This window comes from Abrus precatorius, unplaced genomic scaffold, assembly GCF_003935025.1.
Source record: "Abrus precatorius isolate BTA unplaced genomic scaffold, Abrus_2018 Scaffold8, whole genome shotgun sequence".
NCBI lineage: Eukaryota > Viridiplantae > Streptophyta > Magnoliopsida > Fabales > Fabaceae > Abrus > Abrus precatorius.
The window spans coordinates 33,724,643-33,737,589 of record NW_020874428.1 but is presented as its reverse complement, the minus strand read 5'-3'; the positions used below and the strand labels follow the sequence as shown (position 1 = coordinate 33,737,589).

The following is a 12,947-nucleotide window of genomic DNA, read 5'->3' as shown; positions in this document are numbered from 1 at the left end:
ATCTTTTTAAATAAAATCAACTAGTGTAAGTATCTTTTAGTATATTTAAAATTGTAAAAACATAAATTTGTATACTAAATTATATTAAATAAAAATAGTCTGCCATTTTCAATATATTAGACCGCTGAGTAAAGTATGACGGACTCTTTCATCTCCATATCTATCAAGGATTCCCAATCAATGGGGAGCATTGTCGTTACCAACTAGAATTAATTCAACACCCAAAAGGTGTAAGGGTAACGTAGTGGTCAGTCATTTTCCCCCAGAATATGATCGTCGTGCTTCACGGTTCCACAATAAATTAATAGACACGTAATTCATTTTTGACACCCATGTAGGATTTCCAACACCGAGGTTAGACTCCATTTACGCAATTCCACGTCATTCACTCTTGATATGGTCGAGTCATGTGATAAACATGACGCATCTTCCCATGTTTGACAACTCTTAATCCCAATATCCCCCAAGGTTAGCTTTTCTAAATACTTTTCTAAACTGTCTAAGCATATTTGTCCTTGTTTCCTTGTTTCATTCGTTGAATGGAGGAGCGTTAAAAAGGAATTAAATTTGTTATACATGAGAATACAACAAAGACTTTGTACCGCCTGTACTGGTAAGAACTTGGAAATTTTATGGCAACCTCCATCAATCTTGGATATTTAGGTTACATTATCTAGCTGGATGTCGTACACTCAAACTATCTAGTTCTTGTCTTGACAAACTTTGGTCTTGATGCCTTCTTCTCCATCTTTTCTCTCTTCTTGCGAGTCTTTTCATCTTCAAGCGATTCCTAATTCACATAAAAGATACGAAATTGAAGTTACTATGGTTCTTTTTATTGTCTGAAAGAAAAAATTAATCAACAAGGTGAGCATACCTCTGAACCTTGTCCCAAAAATCCTTTAATGAAGCCAAAGGATTGGTATGCTCCAAAAGCCGGTATCTGGCAAATGTCATGCAAGGAGCGATTGTGTCACTGACTTAATCTGTAGTTTGTAGTATTCTCTTTTCTAATACCTAAAGGGTTTCACGATTTCTCAAGTAAAAAATGTTCCATTATTGATTACAACTGCAACTTCTTATAGCAAATATATGGTAAATTGGAGACTAATCTCTTTTGAAACATCAGGATCACTGAAGTGATCAGGAAACAAACCCCCATCACTGGTCAATATTCTTTAGGGACCCAAACCGTGTTGGGTTTTATTAATGGATTGATAAATGACACCATTTTTTGGCAAAACTCTCTTCAGAATCCCAGTCCCTCCAACTGCAGATTGCTTGCTTTCTGGCATATTTAAAATAAGCAATATACACTTATAAGGAACTAACGCTCTCTCTCTGACAGTACTCATCCCCATGGTAAATAAACCTATGTACAACAACAAAACAAGATGGAATATACACATACACACACTGTTAATCTCTTTCGAAACATCAAGATCACTGAAGTGATCAGGAAACAAACCCTCATCATTGGTCAATATGCTTGAGGGACCCAAACCAACTGTGTTGGGTTTTATTAGTGGATTGATAAACGGCACTATTTTTTTGGCAAAACTCTTTAGCATCCCAGTCCCTCCAACTGTAGATTTCTTTCTGGCATATAAAAATAAGCAACATACACTTATAAGGAACTCGTTCTCTCTCTCTCTCTCTGTGACAGTACTCATCCCTATTGTAAATAAACCCGTGTATAACTACAATATATACATATACACACTGTCAAAGCTGATGTATAATTAATCTCTCTTTATGAAGCTAAGATTGCTTTCTTTGAAGTGGCTTCAGTGCAAAGCTAACATTAACAGCCACAAAACTTATATTCTAACAGTATACCGCATCTATGAGCAGATTATGGACCTTACCACAAGATATGTGTACCAGAATTTGCCAGAGATGATGGACATGACTTGCACAAAGCATGTTATGTAGATAACATCATGTAAATAGCTGCAAAAGACAATTGACAGTGAGTGAAAAATAACTATAAATATCATACACATACTTAGAAGATATCCAAAAATTATGGAAGAAATTGCTATTTTTTTACCTTTTCATTGCTGAGAGGGGGCTAAGCCCAACAACAAACAAACAAAAACTAAGAAGAAACATGGGGCGTGGCTATCCAAGATACATTTTCATACACATACTTAGAAGATATCCAAAAATTTAGAAAGAAATTACTATTTTTTGACCTTTTCATTGCTAAGAGGGGGCTAAGTCTAACAACAAACAAACAAAAACTAAGAAGAAACATAGGGCATGGCTATCCCAGATACATCAGCAAGGAACAGGGGAACTAGTTGAGGAGGAGGAGAAGACAACTCATTGACCAAAACTCTAATTTCGTAGCTAGTCAACTCAAGATCACAAGCATTGTCCACTCCAAAAGGGTGAGAGAAGCTAACAATCCACCCATATTAAGGCATCAAGTAATTCTCTGAACGAGTTTATTGCTGCAATTGGTCAAGCAAAAATGAGTTAACGATGGAGAGAGAAAAAACAATGGAAGCAGAACCACTCTCAACAATAATTTTCCACAAGCCTTTCCTCCCATACCAATTCCAAGCCAATCAAAATTCCCCAAAGTTATGCTCAATATGTGGAGCATAAACCAATATGGAAGGAGAAACCTTCAATCCAATTACCATCCTCACCCCTAAAAAGTCCTCCACATTCTGCATCAACAGAATTCTCCTACATGCATCATCAGTGTTAAGTTTGATCCAACCCATGCCTTGACCTTAGCTAGTGTTCTACTGTGCCCTAAAACTTTAGGCGGTATGATCCCATTCAATTCATCTATTACAGAACATAATAACACCTGAAGCAACGCATGCACTAATCTTCAGGAATATTATAATTATGTGCGAACTTTTTTTTTTTTTCTCTTGTGTCTCTATTTGTCAAGCTTAACTATATTCTGTCCATCTTCTTCAAGGGTATCTATGATCATCTAGGATGGGAGAATAAAATGGTTGCCAGCAACCAATTTGGTTCGGTAACAACTACTTCTGGATCCAAAACTTAGGTTTATTTTTTTCATTTATTAAGAAATTATTATTCGAACATTATAGTTCATATCTGAATAATTCAGGAGCTTCAAAGATTTTAAAGTAAAATATTAGCACTATTGCAGATCCACTGCCACGGAAAATTAATAACGCCACGCAAAGAAAAACATACCCACAAACTCCACCAGTAGACATATCGAAGCCGCCATCTAAAAGTTCACCATCTTCAGCGTACGTAGGGTTTGCCATCTTTGCAAGCTGTTGATAAGGAATAGCATATGCCACAGAAGTCACAAACAACCCAATCCAGTGCTTCCATGTGAACGTCGAATGGAAAATCAACATCCTTAATAGTACATACATAACCTAAAACAAAAAAATCCATAGAATTAGGTCATCAATCACTAAAATCGAAAAATAAATTGGTTCAGATAATGTTAACAAAGGAGTACATTGCACGCGATGATGGCGTAGCGAAGCCTAGCCATGTGACGCGCGTTCTCTTCCTTGCGCTTCTTAGCTCCTTGATTCGCCATCTCTCTCTCTCTCTCTCTCTCTCCCCTTCCCCAGAAGCTAGCGCTGTTCTATTCTGCTTCTGCTTCTGTTTGGTGGAACAGAACACCCCGAACTTCCACTTGGGCCAGAGGCCCATCACCACTTCATTGGGCTCTACAATACCATGTACCCAGCCCAATGGACCCATGTTTTTATTGTCAATATTTAAGGTAGATCCACGTAAGCGTAACTACCAACTCCGTGTTTGACTAAAATAATAATCGAATGGATCCAAGAATGACAAAACAACAATAATTAAATATTCCGAGTGGCGTGGAGGATTCGTATTTTTTCCCCCGAGTTTTGAGTTACTTGTCCACCAGAATATTCCATGGAGTTTAAATGCTTCATTATAGATATTAAAAATTAATATTAAAAGTGAGTACATAAATATTAAAAATCAAAACATGTTATTAAAGTAAAATTTTAATATTAATTAGATAGCAACACCAAAATAATGTTATTTTATATTTATAATTATTCATAAAATATAAAATTTTGTTCTTTACATTTTATATATTTATTATAAAATAAAGTACCTTGGAAATGCACGGGCTACTTATTAGATAATAGCACCAAACCTAAATTTAGTTCCAATATATAATCTTGACCTCTGATTCCAACTCAGAATGCCTGGACTTGTGATTTGAATCAATAGAAAAGGCGCTTTCAATGTTTGATTGCTTACTGGAATTGGTCGTTTGTAATAATCGTTAGAAAACACGTTATTCACACATTATATTTTTTAACACTTAAAATATCATATATTATGATTTTGTTATCATATGCCAATTAAAATTTTACAAATAGAGTTTTCTTAAGCACCGGAAAAGTGGGATTCTTTTATTCTTTTTTAATATTAAACATGTACCATATAAATATAATATTAAAGACGTGCACAACATAAGAAATAATAATAACCTTTAAATTTATAGAAAGCATATTAATTAACATAAAAGTATATTTTTATCACCCGACAAATTGAATAGCATTATTGGTGATGGTGGAAATAATTCATTGGACAACGTGGAAAACAACGTTCACAACAAGTTTTCAATTTGAATAGTGACCACTTAAATTTTAATACGGACAAATAATTAGTACCGTGCAACCGAAGAGTATCAGATAGCAAGATGCCCTTGCATTTCAACAAAAGACCATTTAACGCAGTTTAGATTTAAATTTTTTAAAATTATTTTAATAATTGTTTGTAAGTTATTTATATAAAATAAGATTTGTGTTTATGTATACTAAGTGAAAAGTATTTTAAGATAACATATTTTGTTTACATTCTTTAAAATTATTATTTTTTATAGTAAATTTGTATAAAGGAATATAGCATTATTGTAATAATTAAATTTACTATAATAACATGTTAATTTTTAATCGTTATTCTCTGAAATTTAATTGATTGTAAAAAGTGATATATCTTAATACTAACATTTTATACTACTATTTAACTTTATCACATTTTTAAAAAACAATATTATATGTTTCCATAAATCAGATTATAATATTAAAAAAAAATCTCATCTAGACACGCTATTAATCACTAGCAAACATAAATATGGATGAAATATAAATAAAATACTTAAAATTTGATTTGATAAATAAAAAAATATTTCATTACTTAGAATGAAAAATAATTAATTTAATAATATTAAAATGTATTGCAATATGACATGTACAAACACGCGTGTGAGAAAGAGAATGAGTGACAAAAATACGTAGGAGATCCACTTTAAGTTTAAGTTTTGTTAATTATCATAAGATACTTTTATATAAATATTAAAATTTATTAATTTATTTATTAAATTGTATAATATTAATTTATAAAATAATTATATAAAATTTTAAATAAATTAAATATTCATAAGTATATAATTTTATAATTGATATTTATTTATATTTTAAGATTTTTGCTATTATCATATATTATGACGAGTTTATATTTTTTATACGATAAAAACTTTTTTAATTTTAATATTTATAATAAAATTTAAAAATTAAAATTTATTTATTCATTTCATTCAAAAAATACATTATATATAGAGAGAAACACTAAAATGAAACAAGAGTGTAAGTAATATGTATATTAAAAGTTACAGTTGTAATCAATAAAAAAAATGCTTGACATGAAATGTTCAGAGTTGCAGTTAAAAGTAATATATATTATTTGAAGTGTGTAAAAGATATTACTTCACTAAGTTACATAAAAGTTCCACCGAAGATGTTCAATGACAATGAAATAATCAAAACGATGTCAAGGAAACCATTTTAAAAAGCTTTTGAAGAAACACTGTTTCCATAAGATTAACAATAAAAACAATAAATAAACCGAGTCTTAACATACTACACCAAACATTATACTTAAAATCCAAAACAGATTCTGCAAATTCAATTGGACCAAAGAAAGAAATGAGATTCTATAAAATTAAGAGGAAAAAAAATATTTTCCAAATAAACAAGCAGATGGGGAAAAAAGCAGAGAGGGGATAGGTAGGTCCGAGATAAGATAAAAAGGAGCACGAAAGAAACGATATTGACCATGCTGATGCCCAAAACAAAATAAAAAAACGATATCGACCCTGGCTAAACAAAAGTGGGTCCACAGCATGTGAACATTTCTAATATTTAATGATAAATGAACACACAAAAAATTTGCATATTAAGTCGAGGCAATACCGATGTTGTTGTAAGTTTTGAAGTGGCATAAAGTTGCAGCATCTTCTCTCTCTTCTCTCCAACGAACAAGCAAACGTGTGATTTTCTGGGTCAATTAAAAAAATCCAACTTGGAATCGCCAAGACTATGGTTGAGGCTATAGCTGAAACACCAGCGCTCAGAACCAAGTAGGCTCTGTAATCAATATCATCGTAATCACCATCTCTCTTTGTTCACTCAACACTCGCTTTTTTTTTTTTTTTTTATTCTTCTTGTTCCAGTTTTCTGGGAGTGTTCTTACATCATTCATTCACGTTTCTTTCTTATCTTTCTTTTTCCTAATTTCACGCTACTCGTATGATTTTCTTTCACTTTTTGTTGTCCTAATAAGCTCTGTTTTTCTCGCATCATGCATGCACATGACATTTGTTGATCCATTCCTTGTCTGAATCTTGTTACTAATTACCTTTTTTCGTTTTATAATCTGGTAAAAGTCAAAGACCTTTTCAAATCATGTATTGAGTATCTTGTGCAATTGATCTTTGGTTTCTTTGTTAGTGGGAAATTACAAATGGCTTTGATTTCAGGGGTTTTTGAATTTTGTTCGATTATAATTATAATTCTTGGTGAAAGTCATAGGCCTTGTAAATCAGATTTCAAGACTTATTTTTTTTTCTTTTAATTTAATTTTGGTTTCTTTGATTTCAGGGATTCTTGATTTTTTTTATTTTTTTTTTGTGGGCTTTATTACTCTGAAGCTTGTGGTTCTGGTTGGAGTGGTTGAAGATGAGAAGTGTGCTTCGTTCTTTAAGACAATTGCGACCAGTCCTTCAGAGGCAGGATTGTGTTTTGATCAATGATCTTGTTGCAGAAACCCCATGTCACTTTGAAAAGAGCTGTCATATTCATAGTTCAGCTTTTGATCATGCTGAGACCTACTATTTCAAAAGCCACTCGTTTAGAACAAGCACGAGAGCTCTCTCGATTGATGCTGCAAAACTCACAAATGGAGGTTCTCATCTTTTTTTCTCTCAATTTTTCTTTGGTGCTGCAAAACTCCATTTTCTTATTATGTAACTTGTATGGAATCTGTTGTTTCAAATACAGAAACAAGCAGAGCTGGGCCGCTTGTTGAGTATGAACGAAGAATTGCCAGTGGTGAACTTGTCGAGGGTGATAGTTGCCAGGTAGAGTATCCACATTTTGTTAATGCCTAATTTCATTAATGAAATTGGTTTTCCTAGCTTGTTTTATTGGTAAAATGCTGTTGGTTATATGGGGTTTTTTTCATGAAACTTTATTGGTAATTGTTCCACTTAATCTTCTTTTGATCTTTTCCTTTGTTTAAGCATTTCTTTCTTTCGTTTTTTGAACAGGTAGAGACACTGACAGAACTTCAGAGACTGTATGATGAACTTGTTGAGTCTGCTGACGCCTGCCAATTGGATCGCAATTCTGAAAAACCAGTAAGGTATGCTTTTCTTTCTTCCAGTATTTATATTGCTGTCGGCTGATATTTATGCTCAAATCTTGAAGCCCCCCTCCCCCTGTTTTCACATCATGTTTAGGCTTCTAAATTTAACTTAACTTACCCTTTTTGCAGAAGTGGGTGGCTGTGGTCTCGTCTTTTGTCACATCCTTCTTATTCACCTGTCAAAGGTTTATATCTTTATGGTGGAGTGGGTACTGGTAAAACTATGCTGATGGACCTGTTTTTTTATCAATTGTGAGTTTGAAATGAATTTCTTTTCTATTGATTTTTTTTTATCTTTTTTCATTTGCTGCTGAGAACATACAATTGAGTTGTCATACTTTTTCAACTCTCAAGTTCTCAACATAAGAAGAATTATGAGGCATTTTTAGAATATAATGTGGAAGTGTGTTCTTATGGTAACATCTTTACTGCTTTGTCTCTTGTCAGGCCCTCTAATTGGAGGAAAAAGAGGATTCATTTTCATGACTTTATGTTGAATGTACATAGCCTATTACAAGTAAGTTTACTGAACCAGTTAATTACCTCTCAAATGTTTTTTTTTTTTTTTCCTTTTTGGTTGATAAAAGAGGGCAGATCAATATTTCTAGTACTTGTTAAAGTGTAGTTTTCTTACTCAATTACTGTTGATGAAAATTGACTTGCATTTCTTTTGTCTATTTTATTGGTCAGAAATTGTTACTTATTACTATTGGGATAGTTCCGATAATTATGTAGGTTTTGAAAGAGAAATTTGTTTAAGAATCTTATACAAGAAAGGCCTCATGCTCTGAGTATTAATTAATAGTTAGTGGCATTATTCAAAATGTTGTCATCTTTGTTTAATTTCCCTACAGAATAAGAGGAAGCCTATATCAAATTTCCTATTTTTTATCCTTGTAGAAGCATAAGGGTTTGTCAGATCCACTTGATGTGGTTGCAGGAGAGATTTCTGATGAGGCTATTTTATTATGTCTTGATGAATTTATGGTAAAGTTTTCATATAATATTTATATCTTTCGATAGTAGATTGTGTGTAATTTATTTGATGCTAAATCTTGAGATTTGTTATTTGGTTTTGCATAGGTAACTGATGTAGCAGATGCATTGGTTCTAAATCGCTTGTTTAGACATTTGTTCAACAAAGGCATTGTGAGTTATATAACTGCATAGTAACCTCTCTAAACAATAATTATGGAATTGTTGCCTAATTAATTTTCCGAAGTTCATTCTTTCAATGTGCTTGGATACAAGTATAGATTCTGGTGGCCACATCAAATCGTGCTCCAGATAACCTTTACGAGGGTGGTTTGCAGAGGGATCTCTTTTTACCGTTCATTGCAGCTTTGAAGGTACACATCCAGATCTTTCCTCAGTTAGGAGTGGTGTTATATAGGCTTCAAGTCAATGTTGGCATATACCTAAGTCTTTTTAGGTTTTATCTACTGTTAAACAAATACCTTTACTGGTGCCCTCTGTTTGTGGAACATTTTCATCCATGTTTTGTAAAAGAAAGTAAAGACTCCAGGGCACATGTATTCATATTTTTCTATATGTTCATTTGTTCTCTCTTTGTAATTGCCTAATATATGTATGCTGAATTGCTGATGTAGGAAAGATGTGTAGTACATGAGATTGGTTCATCAATTGATTATCGCAAAATGACTTCGGTATGACATATGTACTCTAAAATATCTTTAATTATTTATCTCAAATTATTGGTTTTTCAATTTTTATTTTGTGTGAATTTGGACTGCAGGGTGAGCAAGGATTCTATTTGGTTGGCAGAGATTTGTCCGGCTTCCTTAAGCAAAGATTTCAACAATTGATTGGAGACAGTACAGCTACTCCTCAAGAAGTAGAAGTAATAATGGGAAGGACCCTGCATGTATGTGCTAAATTTGATATCACAGAGACAAGTATAGAACACACAAATGCTACTATTATCAATTTTAAGCTGTTCATTTTCTTCATCAGGTTCCACTGGGAGCTAATGGATGTGCCTATTTTCCTTTTGAGGAACTTTGCGATAGACCTCTTGGAACTGCAGACTATTTTGGATTATTCAGTAAGAAATTTATGTTTGAGTGAATTTTCTACATACATACTACGTACATATACATCTTCTATGCCCTATCCAAAAGGAATATGGTTCTGTTGTTTGCTGGGAATTGCAGATGGAGATTATAAAAGCAACTTTAAGTTTTGAACATGAAAAAGTCAGATAATGGTTTTGTTTTAGTGGAAACTTAGTTTATTACCATATTGGTAATTTTGGTTTCCACTTCTACTATTTGTTGTTTTTCAATGTCAAACAGAATGTTGTGTTTTTTTTTTTTTTTTGTTTTCACAGAGAAATTTCATACTCTAGCCCTGGAAGGGATTCCAAATTTTGGGCTTCACAATAAATCAGCTGCACATAGGTTTGTCACTTTGGTTGATGTAAGTCCCTTTCAATTCTAAATGGGTTGCTTGTGTTTAAACTTGTCTTCTGTGAGGTTGGTGTGTGTCTATTTGTGTTTGTTGCTGTATGTCTTCATATTCATATTTATTTGTCCTTGTATGTCGCCAAAAGGATGTTATCTTTTAACTAAAAAAGCTGAACAAAATACAGTATGTGTATCCAAAATATCTAACAAGCAAGAATTCTTTGATTGAAAGTCTCATACCTGAAACTTAGGCCACCATAGTGATTTCTTGGGATGAATAATCATTGTTTTCTTACCCTCTATATTTCTTTTTCCTACAGTGAGAAAATAGAATATGTAATGATGCTTTGTTTAATTGTAATTTCAGGTGATATATGAGAACAGGGCCAGACTATTATGTACAGCTGATGGGAGCCCTCAAGATCTCTTTCAAAAGGTAGTAACAATATCTGAGGCTAAACAGATGGCACCCAGAACCTCTTCAAGATCAAGGAAAAATGACGAGGCTGACCTTTGTGTGGACAATGAACTGGGGTTTGCAAAAGACCGCACAATTAGTAGGTACGCTATGTCTCCATAGAAAACAACTTATTAATTACTTTTCATGACAATTTTGATTTGGTTTTGCCGACTCAACTGATGAGAGTTGGAATCTCTCACATTAATATTATTTATATTGTCAACTTATCTAGAGCATCTAAGATAAGGAACAAACTGTAGAGATTCAGGTAGATACCACCAATACAATTGAAATTGGATGCGCTTTTACCTGGAAGGATGCTTGTATATATAATAGGTATGGAGTCAGTTGCAAAGAGGCCCCGAGTGGATGAGATTCACAGGTTGCAGGTATGGCTTTGTAGCCGCAGTCCCCAGGCTCCCCATCATTACAGCCGATTAGTCTGGTTACCAGGCCAGTTACCATCTTAGAACACGTTCTGTAGTAGCATCACTAAGATGTGAGAACAAAAAAGCAACATAAGCTTCACTAAGAAGTACGAATTAAAAAGCAACATACGTACGAGTTTATATAGTTTTCAATACAAAAACACACTTTGCGAGGCCCTTTTTCTCGAAGCACTTATTTTCAATTTTGTGAAACTCCGATTCGTGCTGTATCCAAACATACTGATAATTTAAGATACCTAGAGAAGCACTTATTCCTGTGCAAATGTGTACGTTGCCACTACTGATTTTGTGACATTAATTTGATGCAGACTGACAGAGATTAACAGCAGGGAATACTTGGAGCATCATGCTGCCATGTTAGCAGAAAAGAAAGAAAGTGTGGATCAGAATGTCCTTGAAGCTTGAAGAAGGGATTCAAAACCTCTTACCAGTTTGGTTTATCTACTATTGTTGGTAGCATATACCGATTGAAAATGGGATAAAACGAGTAATGATTGTGAACAACCAATAATTTCAAATAAAAAAATAAACGCCTTTTGCAGACCATTAGATTTTACCCCTGCACAGCGAGAGATGTGTCAGTTAGTATCAAATAGTTACTAGCATTACCCCAAAATATGGTATAATTGAGTGATACAATGCAAAAGTTCAAACAGTTGAAATGGAATGTTGGTCTTGCTAACTACATTTTTTGTTGATTAATGTTTTGCAAGGAAAAAAGTAACATGAATGCTGGTACATTCGGCTTGATAAATATATTCCTCTCGCCAGAAAGATTGTGTACCAAGCAACAATATATCTAATAGTCATAGATATGTTAATATTTTAAAGTTAAAATGCTTAACCTATAAGAAGTACATTCAGTATTTAACAATCAACCATTCATTACAAAATGGACGCGTCTACCTTTGCTGGCACCCATTTCTTCTTGTACACCATAATGGAGGCTAGGGAACTTGAATGGAAGAGTTGGTTTGAACGGGCGGCGGTACAGAATGGGGACGACTCAACAAGGAAGACATTATTGGGTTCATCAAGCTTAAATAATAATAATAACTTTAGTACCCTACACTTGTCGGTCTAAACCTGCTGCGCATACACAAATTTTGAAACTTTTGCGTCCTATAATCAACATGCTACATGGAACCTTTCTTACCCAGATCAATTGCTTCGTTTCCTTTGAGTGCTTTGATCATTGAAGTGCAGAGGTGTCTAGACCAGCAATACGTATGGTTAGATTTAGCCTGCAAAATTTTATATCGGGCCTTTATTTCGTCTTTCACTCTATTACTCCGCTATCTGAGTTTTATTATGTGGGTTCACTCTGGCAATACAAACAGGTGTTATGTATGTACGTATGGATGTCATTAAAATATACTGAACTTTATTATCGCAAGTATGAATATGCATCATAATTATTTTCTATAAATTTGTATATTTGTATATTTCTACACACGATCGTGAATTGCCAAAAAGTAGACACAATATGAGGACAAAATGCATGGCAGAGGCTAAGATAAAGAAGGAGATGGTTGTAAGTGGTTGAACTCTTCAAAAGAAACCATATAGCAGAAAGTAGTGAAAACTCCTCATCAACGTAGAGACATGGTGGGTTACAGAGGACGGTGCTGTTTTAATACCGTGTTGAAATTGTGAGGTTTCAAATATAAAAGAAGAAAAAAAGATAGAAGAGAATGAAACATTAAATTAATATGTTTGATATATTATATAAGAACCTTGAGTACAAGAGATGAGAAAATAGGAAAACCAATCTCAGAGGATAATTCAAGATCTGAAATATAGTAGTAGTATATATCATATTATATTTCCATACATTCTAACAATATTTTAGAAATATTAAGAATTTTCAATTTTATTCTGTAATTTTTTTAAAAATAAGCA

General features: G+C 33.2%; 2 protein-coding genes across 6 annotated transcripts; one reads left to right on the top strand and one right to left on the bottom strand.

Annotated features, from left to right (window-relative positions):
- Positions 1-486: 486 nt before the first annotated feature.
- Positions 487-3,620, bottom strand: LOC113847073 (transmembrane protein 208 homolog). The gene is made up of 5 exons (XM_027475928.1): positions 3,470-3,620; positions 3,190-3,383; positions 1,869-1,953; positions 878-943; positions 487-790 (listed from the first exon to the last, which is right to left on the bottom strand). The coding sequence occupies exons 1-5, from the start codon at positions 3,551-3,553 to the stop codon at positions 698-700; spliced, it is 522 nt and encodes a 173-aa protein (XP_027331729.1). The 5' UTR covers positions 3,554-3,620; the 3' UTR covers positions 487-697.
- Positions 3,621-6,237: 2,617 nt separating this feature from the next.
- On the top strand, positions 6,238-11,875 carry LOC113874894 (AFG1-like ATPase). Of its 5 annotated transcripts, XR_003506104.1 has the most exons (16): positions 6,259-6,448; positions 6,945-7,248; positions 7,344-7,423; positions 7,613-7,707; positions 7,840-7,962; positions 8,158-8,227; positions 8,611-8,697; positions 8,794-8,859; positions 8,967-9,059; positions 9,321-9,377; positions 9,467-9,595; positions 9,685-9,775; positions 10,061-10,149; positions 10,504-10,697; positions 10,829-10,985; positions 11,354-11,724. XR_003506104.1 is itself a non-coding variant. In XM_027513148.1 (15 exons), exons 2-15 carry the CDS (start codon positions 7,023-7,025, stop codon positions 11,448-11,450), a joined length of 1,497 nt encoding a protein of 498 aa, XP_027368949.1. In that variant the 5' UTR covers positions 6,238-6,448; positions 6,945-7,022; the 3' UTR covers positions 11,451-11,875. The 5 variants fall into 5 exon arrangements, 3 of the variants coding, with proteins under 3 accessions (XP_027368949.1, XP_027368950.1, XP_027368951.1); XM_027513148.1 differs by lacking the exon at positions 10,829-10,985 and having other exon boundaries at positions 6,238-6,448; positions 11,354-11,875; XM_027513149.1 differs by lacking the exon at positions 10,829-10,985 and having other exon boundaries at positions 6,238-6,424; positions 11,354-11,725.
- The last annotated feature ends 1,072 nt before the right edge of the window (positions 11,876-12,947 follow it).

Excerpts from the sequence above, each read along its gene's own strand:
- LOC113847073 (XM_027475928.1), bottom strand. The coding sequence starts at position 3,553 with ATGGCGAATCAAGGAGCTAAGAAGCGCAAGGAAGAGAACGCGCGTCAC. Across the intron at positions 1,954-3,189 it reads TCTACTGGTGGAGTTTGTGG|CTATTTACATGATGTTATCT; the intron begins GTATGTTTTTCT and ends TGTCTTTTGCAG. Across the intron at positions 791-877 it reads TTTTGGGACAAGGTTCAGAG|GAATCGCTTGAAGATGAAAA; the intron begins GTATGCTCACCT and ends TATGTGAATTAG.
- LOC113874894 (XM_027513148.1), top strand. The coding sequence starts at position 7,023 with ATGAGAAGTGTGCTTCGTTCTTTAAGACAATTGCGACCAGTCCTTCAG. Across the intron at positions 7,708-7,839 it reads AATTCTGAAAAACCAGTAAG|AAGTGGGTGGCTGTGGTCTC; the intron begins GTATGCTTTTCT and ends CCCTTTTTGCAG. Across the intron at positions 8,698-8,793 it reads TATGTCTTGATGAATTTATG|GTAACTGATGTAGCAGATGC; the intron begins GTAAAGTTTTCA and ends GGTTTTGCATAG.